Here is a 12,551-nt window from a genome sequence, read left to right as displayed (position 1 = left end):
CCCGCCCCGTCTCCAGAAGAGGACGTCGTGTATACGTCTCTCTGCATTGCATATTTACACAGCGATAAACAGCTGGTAGAAGCAACATGACTGAGAGAGAGGGAACCAGTGTTCAGCCATATATATGGGAGTCAAATGCACTGAAGTGGGACGAAACAGCGCAATATTACAGAGCTCACACCACACTGGCCTGTCATTGGCTCGGTCATTGGACCGAGCCGCGCGACCGCAGTATCGAACGAATCTCGCACTACGAATGGCACAAACTAATCTCACAAGTGCCTCAGCAGCTCAGATGTTGGGAGAAAGTGAAGACTCTTATGTTCAGTCTTACATCCAAAAACAGAGCACGGGATTGCTTGTGAGACATTGTTGACGTTACAGCTGCTCGAGCATGGAGAAAATGAAGGACAGCGTAACCGCTGAGGGTGGAAACTATAGCAACGCAGGACCGTCAATCAAACCCTGTCGCCCGGCCCTCCGAAATGTGACGTCACACTGCGGTGAGAGTCAAAACGGCAGGCCTAGTGAGACTGACTTGGTTTAAAGGGGATTCAAAAATGAGGAGTGGGTGGATTTTTATCATTGTTGGGTGGTTGTGTTCACACACTGCCAACACAGATTTATGTCCAAACACCATGTAAAAGTGGATTTTGTATAATAGGTGCCCTTTCAAGGGGTGGTTGGATTTATTCACGCACGTTAAATTATTTATTTAAAGCTTCTTTCTTTTAAGATTCTTATTTACAGCATTATCATAATAGGGTGTATATTAACTTGTTGGGAGAAAACTGGTAGTCCTATGTGAAATCAGACATTAGAGCACCCCCACATAGCCAAAATGCCATGATCATAACACCCTGCGAATATTCGACTGTGAGATTGGGATTCGAATCAGGCTTCTCCTATCAAAAGTATCGAATCGTCGACTATTCGGGGTCACCCCTAATATATATATATGATACTGAACTTAAGAACATAAGGGAAAGTGAAGTATCCTTACGCCAGAGGACTTAGAAGAGTATCAAATTCTTCAGGATCCAGTGATGTGATTTCTGCTGGGAGTTTCTTCAGCAATGAAAGATACTACACAAGCAAAGGATGATAAAGACTTCAGGTGCATTAGATACAACCAAGATGTGCTAGTATAAGATGTGGACCATATATCAGGACAACAGTCAAGAGTCTGATTTATGTTCATGACTGTAGCCAATGTTTCAATATTTTGAGAATCAGTACATTAAACAGCATAATCACCATATGGAGGTGAAGCATCTGAGAGAAGTCTATGACGTCCAATAGTTTGAGCAATTTGCGTTGGGTGTCCAGAGGTTTGAAGGAGAATCCACCGTTGAGTTCTGAAGATGCACATAGGGACAGGAAACCAAGCACAGACAGGAAGGCCAAGTCTTGTCTGGATAAATGTTCCTCAGATAATGCACTCTTGGTCCCTATGATCAAAAATGAAGGGAAAAAAAACGATTATGTGATCTCAACTGCTGAAGAACATTAAAATCACACAACATTAATCCCTGCTTATATCTTCGAGCTTTCCAATCTCTCTGAGCACCTGTTGTGTACTTTGAATCAGCAGCTTCTTCATTAGATTGGTGAGGTCTGAAAGTGCTGTGGTGTGTCCCATCTCCATCTTCAAACAGATCAATCTCCTCCTGATTGTCCATTTGGGTTCTGCTCATATCCATATCTTTATCCATTGGGTCGCTCTCCATGACTGTGTTGTCCTTTTTACTTGAGTTGCTTAACTGCAAACGTAAAAAGCATGCTTTAGATAAGTGTCAATCAGCAAGATAAATAACAGTTTGGTTCTAAAATCTCAGTATCATTTCTAACTGAAAGAAACTACACTGCAAAAAATGCTTTTCTTACTTAGATTTTTTTGTCTTGTTTCCAGCCAAAATATCTCAAATTTCTTAAATCAAGAAGGATTTTCTAAACAAGTAAAGATTATTGTCTTGTTTTCAGAAAAACAAGTCAAAAATTAAGTGAGTTTTTGCTCGAAACAAGCAAAATAATCTGCCAATGGGGTAAGCAAAATAAACTCACTTAATTTTTGACTTGTTTTTCTGAAAACAAGACAATAATCTTTACTTGTTTAGAAAATCCTTCTTGATTTAAGAATTTTTAGATATTTTAGCTGGAAACAAGACAAAAAAATCTAATAAGAAAAGCATTTTTTGCAGTGTATGCTTAAATGCATTTGTATAATTATAGGTGTTAAAAGTGTATAATTTCGGCAGCACTAGAGGAACTAAATAATATTTTCAAACACACTCAGGAAACATTGGAAGCAATTGGACAGAGATTAGGTGCAAGTAAATCTCACCAGTTGTTTAGATATGTCACACAGGTCATTTAGCAATCTCACAGGCAAAGTCTTCATGAATAAATTGCGAGAAGTGGTGGAAATTTTGTCCTCCTAAAAAAACAATTAAGCGGAATTATCCTGGAGTAACTAGACAGGGAGCTTTAACAATAAACCATTCTGACCAATCTATCAAACTGTCTGCAAACACATTAAAAAGAACTGACTTTAAAGTCAGAAATCACCTTGACACACAAGAAGTTTTGGTAACACTTTATTTCGATAGTCCACTTTAGACATTCTACTAACAGTAAGTAACTTTGCAGCTACATGTCAACTAGCAGTCATTATACTATCAATAGACTGTCTGCTTAATATCTTCTAACACTTTATATTTGATGGGCCCACAACATACAACATACTGACTATAAGAAACTTTGCAAGTATAGGTCAACTTATTCTACTCACACTAAACCTACCCTACTGAGAGTTAGTAGACATGTAGTTGACATGTAGTTACAAACTTACTTATAGTTGGTAGAATGTCTAAAGTGGACTATCAAACTAAAGTGTAACCAAAGTTTTATTCCACACATGTACATATAAGACAGCACAGCGTGTTGCATCTGCCTAATTTCCTGCTGATCAGAGCAGATCGCGACGCAGAATAAACGGGGAAATCGCGCAACGGCAGGACATGCTTCTACATCAATGAAAGGTGGTGTACAGATGTAACAGTGATAAAGAAGTTGTGCTATTCAGATCTAGAAACGCTTTTCATCAACTGTAAACCTTTCTACTCGCCACGGGAGTTCTGCTTGTTCATTCTCGTGAGTGTCTACATTCCACCGCAAGCACACATGAGCTCAACTTTACAGAAACTCACGGATCAGATCACAGACACAGAACAACAACACCCAGACTCTGTTTTAATCATTCGAGGGGACTTTAATAAAGCAACTCTCTCCCGCGAACTGCCAAAATACAAACAGCATGTTACATGTCCCACCAGAGACAGTAATATACTGGATCACTGTTACACAACAATAAAGGATGCATATCACTCTGTCCCACGGGCAGCTTTAGGACTCTCTGATCACTGTTTGGTTCATCTTATTCCGACCTACAGGCAGAAACTGAAATCAGCTATACCTGTATTAAGGACTGTAAAGAGATGGACTAATGAGACAGAGTGGGTTTTACAAGCCTGTCTCAATCTTACTGATTGGAGTGTTTTTGAAGCTGCTGCAAACGATCTGGACGAGCTCACAGAGACTGTAATATCATATATCAGTTTCTGTGAGGATATGTGCATTCCTACCAGGACTCATCTAACTTATAACAATGACAAACCATGGTTCACAGCTAAACTCAGACAGCTCCGTCAGGCCAAAGAAGATGCTTACAGGAATGGGGACAGAGTCTTGTATAAACAAGCCAAATACACACTGGAAAAGGAGATCAGAGTAGCAAAGAGGAATTATTCCGATAAGTTAAGGATCCAATTCTCTTCCAGTGACACGGCTTCAGTGAGGAAAGGTCTGAAAGACATCACCAATTACAAGACACCATCCCCCAGCACTGTGGAGAATCAACAACTGGCAGATGATCTGAATGAGTTCTACTACAGGTTTGAAAAAACACCATTCACACCTCCTGCAACCCTTCTCTCCCCCACACCTGAACTGCAGATAAGAGAAGATGGCATGCGCCAAGTCTTCAAAAAGAACAAGAGAAGGAAGGCACAAGGCCCAGATGGTGTGACACCAGCCTGTCTGAAATCATGTGCTGACCAGCTGGTCCCCCATCTTCACACAGATCTTCAACAGATCACTGGAGCTGTGTGAAGTCCCATCATGCTTCAAACGCTCCACCATCATCCCCGTCCCAAAGAAACCCAAGATAACAGGACTTAACGACTACAGACCTGTGGCTCTAACATTTGTGGTCATGAAGTCATTTGAAAAACTGGTTTTGGCTTATCTGAAGGACATCACTGGACCCTTACAAGACCCCTTGCAGTTTGCCTACAGAGCAGGTCTGTGGATGATGCAGTCAACACGGGACTGCATTACATACTGCAACACCTGGACAGACCAGGGACTTATGAGATGATCCTGTTTGTGAACTTCAGCTCAGCCTTTAACACTATCATTCCAAACCTCCTCCTGCCCAAACTAACTCAGCTCTCCGTCCCCACCTCCATTTGTCAGTGGATCAACAGCTTCCTGACAGACAGGCAGCAGCTAGTGAGGCTGGGAAAATACACATCCAGCACCCGTACGATTAGCACTGGAGCTCCTCAGGGCTGCGTTCTCTCCCCACTGCTCTTCTCCCTCTACACGAATGAGTGCAAAGATAAAGACCCCTCTGTCAAATTCCTCGTATGTGCAAACATACCTGGCAATAAAGCTAATTCTGATTCTGATAAGCAGAAGAAAGAAAGTCAAACAATTTTGGAACAACATGAAGGTTGACATCATTTTCATTTCTGGGTGGACTATCCCTTAAAAAAACATTGAAGCTTTAAAGCATAAACTGAAAAAAATATTTATTTGGATAAAATAATGCAGAATGGTATTATTATAGTATTTACAGAACTGAAAATTATAAATGAGAAAATCTGTCTATGCTAATAGATGGATAGATATCAACTATTGTTAGAAATGACAGTCATAACTTGTATATGTTTATTGTCCTTTACCTTTTCTCTTCTGCAAATACTATCAGAGCACAACAGCATCACTGACTGAATTGCTTTGATGGTATCATTCTCACTTAGTTTGCTCTTGGCCGTTGATATGTAGTGACTAAATTCATGAACCAATGCCTACAAAAGAAGGAAAAATCAATTAATTACCAGGGTCCAGATTAATTCAAATAATTAGGAAAAGAAAAAAAATGATCACAGATTTCTGTAATTATTTGTGATTATCCACACCTAACATTTGTAATCATTCAATATATTTTTATTGATTCTCCAAATTAATAAGCAAACAATTTTTTTAAATTTTTTTGTATTACAATGAATAAAGGCCTGTATCAATGATACAAACACTGATACTGATTTGTTTATTAAACTGATTTTTTGTTTTCGCATTTCTGAATATAAAATCAGTAATTATAGCAATTCAGCATTTACAGTACAAATAAAAGCCAGGTCTGATTTTTTTTATTCTCAATTAGAGAACAATGAAACTACTATAACATATATTAATTTAAAGCTACAGTCTGTACGTTTTGCCTCTTTTTGTCGCCATCTCTGTTTGAAACCTGCAACTGCAGTTACTTGTAGAATTTTGTAGGCAAAAACCCAGAAGCGAGCTAGCATTTTAGCACTTCCGGTTCCATCGTCCAAGAGTCAATGGGGTTTTTTCCCCTAAAATAAGGTCCGTGGTTCACACAAGCTCAAGATACTTTCATGTTTTATTCTACGACATAAAACACACCAGTTACACTCCACTCGTGATTTGTTTAAACTGTTACGTTTCTTAAAAAAGACGGTAGTTTCCCCCATTTTATATTGTTGTTCAACAATGTTTTTTTGCTTTGCCCCGAAATGCTACACAAGTCTTCGGATGGAAGATGCTCGTTTAATCGCTTTCCTACTGATGCGGAGACTCTGGGTTCGTACCATAAAATAAACTCATACGATTATTCCATGTAAACACCACATTTACCGGCTTAGTCACGAAGAAAGTCAAACTTTAATGATGCATAGTTCTTAAAGCCACGTTAAAATGAAATGTTTACGGCCACAAGAAGCTGTTAGAAAGCATAGATTGAGGATTGTCTAGAAGCAAGGATAAAATAACATTTTGTGTACCAATCCTAACAAAACGATAGCTGAAATGTGGTACTTTATTCACAAAAATAAATTTAATCTTAACATATCCAAAAACTCGCTCACTCTGCTGTTATTTAATAGATTAAATGCACTAGAATTTGAATGAATAGTACGTGGAGACACGTTTTTAATTATAAATGAAAATATTCATATTAATCAAGGATTTATTGACTTTTAATGTACCTTATTTTGAAATGTACATAAATACGTGCTTTCATATATCCTATAGTTATGATTATTTCATTTATTCACAATACTATTTATTACTAATGTCTCATTTCAGTTTTAGTTTGGCTCTAGTTTTGTATTTATTCCAGTTTATATGAAAAGGTTAATGTAGCGTGGATTAAAATTCGTATACAGAGTAAATCCTTTTCACGGAACAGTTAAAAATGAATTTGAAACAGTTGACGGAGGCATGGCGCTGGTGACGCTGAAGGCGAGCGACCGTGGTGCTGTAGTTCGTTTATAGCCTAAGTTAAGCTTTTAAGTTCTGGCGCTTTTATTTAGGCTTCAAAATTCATAAAAGTTATATATTTTTGTGAAGATTATCTTGAAAACGTGTAGGCTTCATGAACTATGATTGAACATGGAGCTTATTTTTTGCGACAATGAATGGAAAAATCCCATTGGCTTTTTGTCGAGGGAACCAGTGTGATGCTAACCGCCGATCCGCCTACAAAGTGACGTCATAGTTCCCCTACTCTATTATCTTCCTTGCGTGGGTTGTGCTCCGGCAGGGCTCCAGCGCGGATGAATCTAATGTTTTGAGGTGAATGTGTGGCTGTCAGTTACCACTGTACTTCGGAATCACAGATCGTAGCCTACGTCTTGGAATATATGACCCAAATAAAAATTTCCGCCGGATATTGTCATCAGAACAAATAAGTAACAAGTCTGCCATGTTTGTTCTGACCAACTGAGGAAAAAAGCATTACCATAAATCTCGCTACCAATGGTGATTAAACCTAAAGATCGGTTAGCTCATATCAAATCGTGCAAATTATTATTACTGTTATACTTTATTCTCAAATTATTAATGCAAACAACATCAGCATTGCGTGACTATGAGTATTGTGTGTATTAGCGTGTAGATTTCAATTTCTGTACAGTCTAATCTAATTTTCATGCCATTCGAATTTCATATTAAGAAATTATTTTAACCCAAAAAGCAAACCATTCGAACTGGTTCTCTTTAAAATACAAGTCATGTGTAATCAGATGCACATTTAAAACTGGAATAATTTTATTTCAGTCACGTGTTTCATAAACACATAATCCTTTCTAGATTACAATCCGCCATCAAAATGTTAAATGTAATTATTCCATCAGGATCCTCACATGCAATAGCCTAGAAGCCGGGACACAATCTTTATGTTACAGACGTGACGTAATGATGCAGCAGCATGCTTGAATTTCCCGTGAAAACCGACCCGTACCATTCAAATTAGAAAACATTATTATAAGCTAACCGTTATGTATCGGCCTAAAGTAAGGCAACAGTTTTGAACACTGGCTGGTTATGTACTTGCTCAAATATTGATTTTGGATAATTTTTAACCAAAAAAAAGGTACGGACTGCAGCTTTAAGTGAATTTAAAACAATATTGATGAAAAGTGACGGATGTCATTAAAGGAAAATCCCACCTTGGCCTTTACGAAGAGGGGAGAGACACAGGCCTGCTCTTCTGGGAGGAGCCCGATACACACATAAGCAGCCAGAACTCCAGTGAGCAGCGAAACACAGCGCAACACACACACGTGGTGAGTGTTTGAACTCTGTAAAGTGAGGTAAGGCAGAATCTTGCATGAGATACACAACACTGTAGTTCATTTATATGAAGGCACTACAGACACTGTACTGCTTTTGACATTCATATTCTATAGTACAGCCAGCTATACTTACATCAGGAGAGTAGCAGTTAAACAGCTGCTCAGCAACAGACAGGAGACTGTGCTCCAGTTTTTTTCTGAGAGATTGAATAACAGTGAACTGTGGTTTCTCTGAGTGAACAATGTCTTTGTCAACTGTAGCACCAGCACTGGAGTGTGTGTCATCAAAACTGAACTGAAGGAAGAGACTCTCAATCTCCCCTAAATTGTCTTTCTCCTCAGTAAAGGAAGAATTCTGTGGACAGAAGCTGTATAGGACACAGAGACATAATATTAGACTTAGCTTTTAATATTGTTAAGACATTAGAAACAATTCTCAACCACTTAAAGCATCTAAATTCTGACATTGGAATAACAATGAGATATGGAGTAGCACATTCACAATGAAATAGTTGAATACTTCATTTACATTTCTGCATTTAACATTTTTATTCAACTCGACTTACTGCGCTGTTAGTAAACAGGGCAATGACATGACACTCATTTATTTATTCAAGAATGCAATTTGTTTATACGTTGTCTTGAATACACATTTTATATGATAAGTATGCTTTTGATTTCTGAATAAAAATTCATTTTAACATACTGAGGGTTAGTTCAAGTTTTAAAATGTCAAGCGATGCAACTCCCAGCAGGGTTATTTGTAACTAAAACTAAAAGAGCAACCATAAAATAAATAAACAACTAAAAATAAAACTTATATACATATATTTTAACAAAAGATTAATAATAAAAAGGACAAACATTCATGACATTGCTTCAGATGTATAGCCTGGAAATCGAGCCAGACATTGCTAGTCCCACACAGATGACATTATTATATTATTAATATTTTTATTTAATTACACACTCACCTCTCTGGCTTCAGGCTGCCCATCAGAAACGTCAGTCCTGCTCTGCTGTCTTTCAGTGTCAAAGAGACCAGAATTCTAGGAATGATGTTCAGTGGAAAATCCCTGCAAAGAAAAAAAAGAAACGTTGGCATGCTTACATTAGACGCAACATCAATTAAAATTCAAAGGAGAAATGTGAACCTAAATTATTTTTTTTACTAAACCTAAATTTTTTGCAATTTTGGAGAAAACCCTGGTGGTTCTTGTCCATTAAAAAAAAAAAAAAAACTTGCCACCATGCTATGCTAATAAGTAATATAGAGATGCTGGACCTGGTGATAATGAGGTGAGGTCTTATGTTCTCCTCCGTCTCCTCATTCTGTTCGTTCATGACCAGCCAGCTGATGATTGAGTCTGTCAGAGTGGGCGGCTCTCCACCCGTCTCCATCAGCACTCCACTGGCGACGTCTTGATTGTGAACACTTTTAGGGATGGAGCACTTCAACAAGGCCTGGGCCAAGCAGAGGGCACCAACGCTAGGAGAAACAATAAAAAGTGAGCACTACTGAGAGTTTATAGACATTAAAGAAATATTACTAGTTAAATACAAATAGAATTTAAATGATTGGAAAAACAAACTACAACTGGTTGATAGTATTTACAAAGGAATGCCTCTACAATGGAAATCTATGGGGAAAGAATAGCAGAAAGTTTAAAAGGAAGTGATCTATTAAACACTGTTTTTGACATTTCTGCTGATTTCTAGTTGGCAAACATAAAAACTTTGGTTTCATCAAAACTGTTAAATATAGTTAATTATAGTTAATTAGTGATTATTTTGGAATCTTCAGTGAAAACGTGTATATTATAAATACATAAATGGAATAGAATAAAACAAAAGTATTTTCTATTATTATTATTTTTTTTTAATTACAAAGAAAACTCAATCTAATTATGTATATATTTACAAATATAAACATTATATTGCTAAAAATTTCACTGACAGTCACAGTAATATATATCATTCAGGAAATTACTTTTAGAAACTGAAAGATGAGTGCAAATTATTTTCTGCATGAGAGATTAAGTTGGATTTTAATTCCAATATTTTTATACTCAAACTAAGCTTGTAAAGATGCACTGTGGACTCTGAAACTCACAGAGAGGGTTTGCAGACAGCACCAGAGAAGACTTTCCAGAACTCTCTATCAACAGGCACCAGAGATTCTTGCACCACGATACGCAACAGCTCCAGACACAAGCTCCCGGTCTGGACTGAGCTGACTCCACGCAGAGCCAGAGCCCAAACTCTGCCCCACAGACGGCCCGCCTCAGCTGCGTGAGCAGAGCAGTTTGCTGAGCTCTTGGCATGGCAGAGCGCCACCTCCCTCAGACAGCGCAGGACGTACGGTCCCCTCTCGCCCCGACGCTGCTGTTCACCCTGAAGCTGGCAGAGCAGCCCCAGCAGAGGCACAAGATCATCAGCAGACAGGATAGACGGGTAATTGGATATCAAAGCAGCTGTGACCTGTAACCTGTCAATTGACATAAAGAATTAAAACACTACATATTACTTCAATATTAGACTAAAGGCACATTTCATGTCATCCGGCAGACGTTTATTGACAAATAAGCAAGAATATTTAATTGCAGATAACACAGAGAAAGAGGACACATTGTTCATATTAGTGGCATTGCCACCATTGTCAAAGTTACCCTTTAACTGAATATTAATTAATAACTTAAAATACTTCAACTTAAAATAAACAATTTATGTCAAAAACAACTGGATAGGCAGGACAGGCCAACATCTGTATTTTGGGATGTGAAGAGTCCCAATGACAAAATGTAATACTGCCAATATGACCTCCTTTTGATCAATGCTTCAAGGATTTATGGATTTTTTTAATTGAGAATTATTTATGCTTTAATGTTTAAATAAAACCCTACCAGGGAATAATGTCAAAGTTGCTGTGGTGGGGCTGCAGTTTGGATCGTATCACCTCCCAATTGATCAGTGATGGATCAATTCGTCTGCGTTTGCAGCTCTGCGGACTGTCCCGCGGAGTATCCCGACAGAAAGACGTTGTCACTTCCAAAGCCGGAGTGCTTTGATTGAACAACTAGAGAAACACAGCACATTCATGAATACTGTAAGCATCTAATGAGTGAAATAGCACTAGGAAAGGACTACATTAATGCAATAGACAATGGGCTTTCTCATTAAAATAAAAGCATTGTCATGTACCATATGATGACAGTAATACTACAGACCTTTATCAAATACCATGTTTTTTTTTTACCATGTATTATTGCACTCCAAAGTACCAAATTTCTATTAATTACAAGCAAAACAGGTTAATGAACAGCAACAGATTATTGAGCAAAACAACCACAATAATCACCTGGTGACAGACATCAGCTGTCAGTTTAATGAGATTTTCTTTCACAGCTATGGGACGAGAGCCGGTGGCATATTTCCCTCTGCTGCCGATCTGACTGATCTCGCTGACAAGAGCATCATAGAGGGTGCAGAGCTGACCCTGCCATCTGACCCAGTCTTCTGCATAAGCACCTGTGCCAGAAAAGGGTTTTGGTAAGTATCTGTTTTTTGGTGAGTATCATATTTGATAGATTTGGCTTTTATGGCTCATATAGTATGATATACTGGAGGAGAAAATGGTGCTAACACTCAGTGAAGAAAAATAAACACTTCAATACTTAAAAATATGCATAAAATTTTGTCCGCCAAACAAACCAGACAGAGAAGTAGATTAATGCCGTTGGCCTTGAACTTGAAAAATGGTGTGTATTAACGTCTTTCAGCACTTGAAACAAGATACCTTCTGATGTTCATTCATGTTTATTTCATGCTAAAACTAGTAATAATCGGTTCACATGCCACATGTACTTGAGATCTGTCACAACACATTAACGAGCCACAAAATGGTATTTATTGTTTGAATTTCATAAAAAATGACAAAATTTCAAAGTTGAGAATTGAGTAACTTGTCGGACGTTGCAGTAACTAAGGGGGGCAGGTCTTTGCGAAGGGTCGATTTGGTGCATTTGCTGATATTTATATGGCTAAAAGGAAAGTAAAAAAAATCTGACAGATGCTAATATAAATCAATGAGATCTTTGTAACAGTATAGAATATTTACATGAAAAGCATATAAATATAAGCTGTAACTCGATATCTCCCAATAATATGTCTTAGTATGCTTTTCTATATGTGTTATGATCATACCTCTGTAGATTTTATTTTAATTAAAGACTAATTGATTCCGGTCCGTTCAATTATTGAAAATAACGAACGCCCGAGGAGGCGTTACAACAACATGGATGGAAACATGGATGACAAATCTCTTGATTGTGTGATATTCCTTAAATGGAAGCCTGTCGAACCGCTTGTGGGAACGTTATGAAATATGCCAAACTGATAGAGGACAGTCTCAAAAGTCAAAAAGCCACACCAACTGTCCAAATTTGATCTAATGTTTATGGTAAAACATTTGGAACTGTAAGAACAAACAAATTCTCAATATCATTATTTGTACTACTGCTCTGAGAAGTACATTTTCCTAAATAATAGTAATATATTTCTTCAAAATAATATATATCCTCAAATTTCATTCATACTAGTTTGCATAGC

At 37.8% G+C, this 12,551-nt stretch overlaps 1 protein-coding gene across 1 annotated transcript in view; it reads right to left on the bottom strand.

Annotated features, from left to right (window-relative positions):
• The window catches only part of atm (ATM serine/threonine kinase), a 63,900-nt gene that overhangs the window by 46,921 nt on the left and 4,428 nt on the right, over window positions 1-12,551 (bottom strand). The window contains exons 7-18 of the mRNA XM_079387218.1: window positions 11,302-11,471; window positions 10,847-11,019; window positions 10,057-10,431; window positions 9,229-9,432; window positions 8,918-9,019; window positions 8,077-8,311; window positions 7,818-7,949; window positions 5,028-5,153; window positions 2,345-2,437; window positions 1,571-1,763; window positions 1,258-1,451; window positions 1,004-1,086 (exon numbers count right to left, since the gene is read on the bottom strand). Coding sequence (XP_079243344.1) covers window positions 1,004-1,086; window positions 1,258-1,451; window positions 1,571-1,763; window positions 2,345-2,437; window positions 5,028-5,153; window positions 7,818-7,949; window positions 8,077-8,311; window positions 8,918-9,019; window positions 9,229-9,432; window positions 10,057-10,431; window positions 10,847-11,019; window positions 11,302-11,471 — 2,080 coding nt within the window. The remainder of the gene's footprint in view (window positions 1-1,003; window positions 1,087-1,257; window positions 1,452-1,570; window positions 1,764-2,344; window positions 2,438-5,027; window positions 5,154-7,817; window positions 7,950-8,076; window positions 8,312-8,917; window positions 9,020-9,228; window positions 9,433-10,056; window positions 10,432-10,846; window positions 11,020-11,301; window positions 11,472-12,551) is intronic.

This window comes from Barbus barbus (assembly GCF_936440315.1).
Source record: "Barbus barbus genome assembly, chromosome: 31".
Classification (NCBI taxonomy): domain Eukaryota; kingdom Metazoa; phylum Chordata; class Actinopteri; order Cypriniformes; family Cyprinidae; genus Barbus; species Barbus barbus.
This window is presented reverse-complemented; position numbering and strand designations above follow the sequence as displayed.